The sequence below is a fragment of the Choloepus didactylus genome, chromosome 1, assembly GCF_015220235.1.
Source record: "Choloepus didactylus isolate mChoDid1 chromosome 1, mChoDid1.pri, whole genome shotgun sequence".
Taxonomy (NCBI): domain Eukaryota; kingdom Metazoa; phylum Chordata; class Mammalia; order Pilosa; family Megalonychidae; genus Choloepus; species Choloepus didactylus.
The window spans coordinates 155,928,024-155,936,591 of NC_051307.1; the positions used below are offsets into that span (position 1 = coordinate 155,928,024).

Sequence of the window (8,568 nt, forward strand, 5' to 3'; positions counted from 1 at the left end):
TTTGCATAACTAACCCATGATAATATTATTAATACTGTATATTTGCCCAATCATAGGCTCTTATCCAACAACCTCCTGAGCGACCTAGACCATGTGAATCCATTTGACACCCAGGGAAGCTTCAGAGAAGTTCAGACTTTAACAACTCACCCAAGGCAAACATACGGAAAAGGGCAGACCAAGACTCAAATATCATTGGTCTTTATTCTCACCAACATCCCATTATTTATGTTTCTGGGTGCCTAGTGCAGATAGATGTTATTAAAAATAGATTTAAAGCTTTAATTCTCAGTTTCTATTATCCATTAATAGATATCACTAATTCAGACTTAAAGTAATAATCAATCAACTAGCAGATTATGACTGTAATTGGGATTTCTGATCTCAACCTAATCTCTCTTCCATCATTGGGAGATGTTACTGCATTTTTTTAAATTAAGATTTATTCACACAAGTATACAATCAATTGTTCACTTTATCATCATGCAGTTGTTCATTCATCACCCCGATCTATTTTTTGAACATTTTCCTTGTACCAGAAAAAGTGAAAATAAGAATTAAAAAAAAAGAGTAAAAAAAGAACACCCAAATCATCTCCCCTCTCCCACACTATTTCTCCTTTAGTTTTTTACCCCTCTTTTTGTACTCATCCATCCATACACTGGATAAAGGAAGTGAGATCCACAAGGCTTTCACAATCACATTGTCACCCCTTGTAAGCTACATTGATATGCAATCGTCTTCAAGATTCAAGGCTACTGGGTTGTAGTTTGATAGTTTCAGGTATTTACTACTAGTTATTCCAATTCATTAAAACCTGAAAAGAGTTATCTATATAGTGACCTCTTGACTCCATTTGGAATTTCTCAGCCACTGAAACTTTATTTCATTTCATTTCACATCCCCCTTTTGGTCAAGAAGATGTTCTCCATCCCATGATGCTGGGTCCAGATTTCTCCCCGGGAGTCATATTCTGCATTGCCAGGGAGATTTACACCCCTGGGCTTCAGATCCCATGTAGTGGGGAGGGCAGTGATTTCACCCGCCAAGTTGGCTTAGGTTACTGCATTTTATATACCTGCATTACGTACATGTACATATATATACATATATGTATCTGTGTGTATATGCATGTGTATCTATATATATATTTCTTTAAATATCCAGCAAACATTTGAATATGTTGTAATCATTTAAAAACTGTGTTTATCTAAATGGTCTAAATTATATAGCACTCTAGACTGTACTCCAATAATTTGACCAGCGAATGATTATATTACATAATGATTAATTAGTACACTTAAAATACACATTGTGTATACTTATTGTCAACAAGTAATAATGAAAGGTAGAGAATTGGAATGAGCCTTGATCCAAAATTTGTGTAATATTTCTATGTCAGCATTTTATCTGGTGAATATCCAATTTCTGTCAATTCTTCTCCTGGCACGTCTAGTCTGATTTGGTCCTGGCCCTGCCATCTCTATCTAGTATCCTCCTGACTGGCCTCCCAGCATGAAATCTTGCCCCACTCAATTCCATCCTCCATGCAATATTGAGTGATCTTTCTAAAATATTAATCTGATCCCTCAACTGTAAGCTCCTTGAATTTTTTTTCATTTTATTCCCCTACATACCCTCACAGAAGTCTAGGTGAAGAGTAGGTGCTTTAGAATCAAAAGACCAGGTTAGAGGGAGCGCTAGAATAATCAAAAGTGAACTGATGCCAACCCACACACCCTAACATGCTGCTTTGCAGTTTAAAATGTGTCACCACATATGTAATGATCTCCACAGCCACCCTGGGAGGTAGGTGTGATCATTATGAAGATGAAGAAGAAACTTCTTATCACCAGATATGACTTTCCCAAGACTACATGATTAGTACTTAATAATTGGGAAAGCCATTTTTAAAACTCATTCACACTTCATGATATCCCAAAAGTACAAACATAAGTATGTGTGTGTTAACTATATAACATAGTTTTTCAATTGCCATGGCAAAGCAAGAGCCTATGGAGCTGAGAGCAGCTCTGTTGCACTGGCTGCTGTCACCTTCCCACCTCATCAGCCTTCAACAGGTCAGTAAAGGGCAGTTCAGCATCCAGGATGGGTTGTAATCTCAACTGAGGCTACCATGTTGCTCCTTCTCACCCATTCTGCAGCAACCATGAACTAACTGCGAGGCAGTTTAGTGGGGCAGGGGCCTATGCTTTGCAGTGCTCAGTTCTTGACCTCTGAGACCCATTGCTGCTAATTGAACTATGCCCAGGGTGAAAAGCAGCTCTGCCATTTCAGGTCTTAATGGGGAGAGTAGGCTCATCCATGCTCGTATTTTGGCTTAGAGACAGGTGCTTCATTATGGACCTTGGAAGAATTACAACCATGCTGGGCTGTCCCCACACTCCTTTGCTCTTTTATTAGTCATCAACAAAAATGCAATGTAAATAATTTGCAGCTGTTGGGAGAAACAATTAATCTTTCCTTCCCCATAATTAAACCTTGGGGCCTGTTCATCAGACATGTGTACAGAGCATACGCCAGGAGCTCATCCAGTGTTTCAGATTCACTGTGGTGCTTGGCTCTGTGGCAGACAGCGGAATCTAGAGTCACAGTCCCTGGGTTTCAGCCCTGTCTTAGACACTTCCTGATTGGTCCCACGCAAACCAGTTGGCTTCTCAGAGTTTCAACTCCCTCAACAGTGAAATAGGGATGACACCACTCACAGGGTTTTCATGTCATTCAGATATCCTGTGCTAGACACACAGCTTCTACCCTTTCATTATTCAGACTCACAACTCTGCTTCCTGGGCAGTGACAGTATCTGCAGGAGAGGTGATTTATAACCATTAAAGTTGAGTTTTTTCCCTCATTAGTGGGGATGGGTTTATTTTCTTGTATTCACTGCCCTGCCTCTCCTTACTCTCTCTACCAATACTAGTTATAGTGCCTATCACACATTAGGCCTCTTAAATGTATTAGCCAATCCTCACAACAACCCCATTAGGTAAGACTTCATTTCCCATTTTGTAGGAGATGAACTGAGGCCTAGAGGGGTTTAAATGTTCTATTTTGGAAAATAAGAATGTTTAATATCCCTACAATTTTTTCATTTCTCTTCCACTATCTAACTTCCTTCAGCTCAATCTCAACTTTTGCTTTGTTAAAGTTGATAAACATCCGTATTTTGATGTGTAATCAAAATTACATCTTCTATGCTTTGTCTATAGATCAAATCTTCAGGGTTGCATACCTGTAAAGTAAATTTACATTATTTTAACTATAAGGATATCATTCATAGCTGAGACAATTATTGTGCAAGCATTACTCTTCTTTTTTAGTGGTCTAGTGGACATTCCAAGGATGATGTTCCCTGCATCCAAACCATTCAGATTCTTTATTCTTTTCACTCCACCAAATGGCTAAGTTACACTCCAGTTTAGCTTGCATCATGTTTGGGACCAGCCTCCTTTGTGTATATATATAATTTTTTTTCTGAACTCAACTATTGCTTTTTTATTTCTATTTAGTAATGAAACACAAGACATCTTCCCTATATACCAACCGTGTTTTACTACTTTTTAAATCATCCCATCTATTACACATTCCTCATTTGTAAAATAGAGATACTCACCTCATAGGACTCTTGTGAGGACAGGATAAGATAATGTAGACAAACTGGCAAACTTAGTATCCCTGGCCAGTGCATTCAGATACTCATAGGGCCCCTAGCCATCTCATGCTCCTAGGTGCTGAGTTAATCTCAGGGGTATTTAGCCCAGCTTCATTTATTCAACAAATATTTATGAAGTATATAAATGGTGCTGAAAACATTCTAAGCATTGAGGGTAAATCAGGGGAAAAACAACCACAACAATAACAACCACAACAGAACGTATCCCTAGAAAAAGCATTTGACAAAATTCAACATCCATTTTTACTTAAAACTATCAGTAAACTAGAATAGAAGGGACCTTCCTCAATCAGATACAGAACTTTTACAAATACAGACAGCTAACATCATGCTTTATGGTAAAAGAGTGAGTGCTTTCCACCTAAGAGCAGGAACAAGATGAGAATGTCCAGTCTCACCACTTCTATTCATATTGTCCTGGAGGTTCTAGCCAGTGCAATAAGTCAAGAGAAAAATAAAAGGCATCCAGACTGCAAATGGAAAAGTAAAACTATCTTTATTTGCAGACAATATGATCATCAATATAGAAAATCTTACAGAATCTACAAAAAAGCTAATAGAATTAATAAGTGATTTAGAAGGTCACAGGATAAAAAGCCAGTGTATAAAAATCAGCTGTATTTCTATGTACTAGCAGTGAACATTTGGGAATAAATTTAAAATACCATATATACTACTATATACAATAAAAAATATGAAACACTAAGGAATAAATTTTAAAAATATGTGCTAGACTTGTACATTGTTCTAAGACATTGCTAAGAGAATCTAAAGAAGACCTAAATAAATGGAGAGATAAAAAGTATTTATGATTTGGAAGATTCAATATAGTTATGACATAAATTTCTCCCAGACTGATCTATGGATTTGATACAACTCCAGTGAAAATCCCTGCAGGTAAGCTAATTCTAGAATTTTTTATGAAAATGAAAAAGATTGACAAAGTCAAAATAATTTTGAAAAAGAGCAAAGTTGGAGGACTTACACTACTGATTTCAAGACTTATTATAAGGCTACCCTAATCACGATAGTATATAACTGAGATAAAGACAGACACATAGATCAGCAGAACAGAACAAAGAGTCTAGAAATAGATATGCATACAACTGGTAAATTAATTTCTGACAAAAGTGACAAATTCAATTGTGGGAAGGATAGTCTTTTCATTAAATGAATTGTAAAAATTGGATATCCATATGAAAGAAAAAAAAAAGAACCCCAATCCTTACTGCACATCACACACAAAACTTATCTCTAAATGTATCATGATCCTAAATGTAAGAATTAAAATTATAAAACCTTTGAAAGAAAGCAAAGAAGAAAATCTTAGTGTCCTTAGGGTAGGCAAATATTTCTTAGAAAGGATACAAAATGCATGAACAATAAAAATAAAATTGATATATCACACTATCAAAATTATAAACTTCTGTTCCTTGAAAGACACTTTTGAGAAATTTTTTGTGTTTGAAAAAAGCCACAGAATGGGAAACATATTTGTAAAATATATTTCATAAAGGACTTGTATCCAGAATATATAAAGAACTTACAATTCAGTAAAAAAAAAAAAAAAAATAGGCAAAATTCTGAACAGATCTCTCATCAAAGTAAAACTATGAATGGTAAATAAAACCATGACAATATGCTCAACATTTATAGTCATCAGGGATATACAAATTAAAACCATGATAGGATATCACTACTCACCACTAGAATGGTTAAAATATTAAGATGACTGGCAATACCAAGTTCTGATGATGTGAAACAACTGCAACTCTCATATATTGCTGGTAAGAATGTAAAATAATACAGCTACTTTGGAAAATAGTTTAGCAATTTATTACAAAATGACTCAGTAATTCCACTCCTAGGATTTACCCAAGAGAAATGAAAATATAACTTCCTCAAAAAAACTTGTATGCAAATGTTCATAGAAACTTTATTCAGAATAGAGCCAAACTGGAAACAACTCAAATGGCCATCAAGTGGTGAACAGATAAACAAATTGCAGTAGATGCATACAATGGACATCTACTTAGCAATAAAAAGATGCCAAGGACCACTCATTATAACAATAGGCATGAGTCTCCAAGCATTTTGCTAAGTCAAAGAAGTCAGATACAAAAGACTGCACGTTAGGTGAAATCACTGCCCTCCCCGCTACGTGGGATCTGACACCCAGGGGAGTGAATCTCCCTGGCAGCGTGGAGTATGGCTGCCGGGGAGGAATCTAGACCCGGCATCGTGGGATGGAGAACATCTTCTTGACCAAAAGAGGAATGTGAAAGGAAATGAAATAAGCTTCAGTGGCGGAGAAATTCCAAAAGGAGCTGAGAGGTCACTCTGGTGGACACTCTTAAACACAATATAGACAACCATTTTTAGGTTCTAATGAATTGGAGTAGCTAGCAGTAAATACCTGAAACCATCAAACTACAACCCAGAACCCTTGAATCTTGAAGACGATTGTATAAAAATGTAGCTTATGAGGGGTGACAATGTTATTGGGAAAGCCATATGTACCACATACCCCTTTGTCTAGTTTATGGATGGATGAGCAGAAAAATGGGGGAAGAAAAAAAAAAAAAGGCACCCATTGTTCTCTTTTACTTTAATTGTTCTTTTTCACTTTAATTTTTATTCTTATTATTTTTGTGTGTGTGGTAATGAAAATGTCAAAACTTAATTTTAGTGATGAATGCACAACCATATAATGGTACTGTAAACAACTGAATATATGCTTTGTTTTATATGACTGCATGGGATGTGAATATATCTCAATAAAAATGAATTTAAAAAAAAAAGAAGAGTGCATGTTATTTGGGACCATTTCTGCCATTCTAGAAAGTGCAAATATAGAGAGACATAACAGATCAGTAGTTGTCAGGGTGTGGGGTGGGGGTGGCGTTTGACTGCAAAGAGGATCAAGGAAATTTTCTAGGATAAGGAGAAGTGTCTGTATCTTGTTTGAGGTAGTGGTAACACTTTGTGTGCATTTGTCAAAACTCAGTCAAACTGCACACTTAAAAAGGGCAAATTTTATGATGTGTAAGTCATACCTCAATAAATGTTGGGAAAGAACAAAGTCTCTATCCTCAAAGGACTCTCAGACTAAAGAGAGGGATCCTTGATAACCAGTGTCTTAGTTTCTTAGGCTGCCATAGCAAAGGACCACAAACTAGATGCCTTAAAACAACAGACATGTATTGTCCCACAGTTCTGGAGCTAGAAATCCGAAATCAAGGTGTCAGCAGTGCCATGCTCCAAGTTTCTAGCAAGGAACCCATTGCAGGTCTCTCTCCTGGCTTCTGGCAGTGGCTGGCAATCCTTGATACTCCTTGGCTTGTGGCAGCATAACTCCAATCTTTACCTCCATCAGCACATGGCCAAGCTCTCCATCATTTTTTTTTTTTTTTTGGTGTCTCCTCCCCTTCTTATAAGGAAACCAGATATATTGGATTAGAAGCCCTACCTACTCCAAAATGACCTCATCTCAACTAATTCCATCTGTAGTGACCCTATCTCCAAATAAGATTACTTTCTAAGGTGTGTGGGGATTACATGATTAAGATTGGGGATTAGGACTTAAACATAACTTTCTCCCCCACAACAGCAGTAAGAGGAGGTAAGAAGAAGAAAAGCACAAGGCTATGGAAAAAGAGAGGGGAGAGTCATTAATCCAGCCATAGTCTATCAAGATTGCCTCCTGGGGAAGGCAGATTCTAAATCATGAGCAGCAAGAGTTCATCAGGGATGACAGATGTGGAGGGTTCCAGGCAGAGGCACCTGAATGGGAAAAGGCTCAAAGGTAAAAGCACCTAGCAAATTTGGGGTGTGTGTTTGGGGGGTGGGCACAAATAGTTAGCCCTGGCTAGGGAACAAAGTCTCAGGTAGGGCAAGGCCAGCCACAAGGCTGGACTGATGGACAGTATCCAGATCACCCAGGGCTTATTGGCATGTACAGAAATCATCCAAGAGCCATACCGAAGCCTGGCTTCATGGGACACTGGCAAATCATACCCTTTCCGGAAAGAGCAGGAGGTGTTGTTGTCTGTGGCTTGGCTGTTATCTCTTACTTAATTCATTCCCTCCCTAGACAAAAGCTTTGCCCTTTGTTCCAATAGACTGAGGCCAGACAGCCCATGCTTTGCTCTATTTGGATGTAACTTCAGAAGAATTGATTTTTTATCAGCTTTTCACAAGATAATGCCCCACTAGCTCCACACTCTTCCTCGAGCTCTGTCATACCATGCCCCTTTAGGACTGCTTCTTGCCTCTGTCTTGTCTCTTTTCCATGATGTTTCAGCATCTGGAAAATGCCTATGTCTTTGCACTCATGCAGAGGAAACACCAGTGAGATATTTCTGCTCTATTTACCAAGAAATTAGGTCTTGCCACCCAATGTGCCTTTAACTAGAGCACAGATGCATTTCTCAAGAGAATTCCTTGTCTCTTTTCTTTTTGCTTCCATCTCTGAAAAAATAGGTTAATGTTCGATCCAAGCTGCAGGGTCAAGTGGCTGATGATTTACCCTTCAAATCTTTCTGCTTTTATCCTAAAGTTGACCCTTCAGGCCACTGTTAGCTCCTGGATCCTTAGAACTCCAATACTTGGGTAAAAGCAAATTATGAATAAAAACCATTTCCCAATTTCAAAATGCTCAAGTGAGGCTACCTACACTCTAATAAATATAATATTCTAGTGGTCATGCTGGTCTTTTGTTATGCCCAACTTCCCCAGGGTGGACAGCTGACCCATGGGAGAACTGACAGGTGAAGCAGGTTGGATCAAGAGATTGAATCTTAAAATTTTCATCTAAGAGACCCAGAAACCATAGTCCGATGGTGATGCTGAGTTTATGCAGACTCAGGACTTGA

General features: G+C 37.9%; 1 protein-coding gene across 1 annotated transcript in view; it reads right to left on the reverse strand.

Annotated features, from left to right (window-relative positions):
* The window catches only part of CLSTN2 (calsyntenin 2), a 379,221-nt gene extending 379,058 nt beyond the window's left edge, over positions 1-163 (reverse strand). The window contains exon 1 of the mRNA XM_037825098.1: positions 151-163. Within this exon, the coding sequence (XP_037681026.1) occupies positions 151-163 (13 nt within the window). The remainder of the gene's footprint in view (positions 1-150) is intronic.
* Between the last annotated feature and the right edge of the window lie 8,405 nt (positions 164-8,568).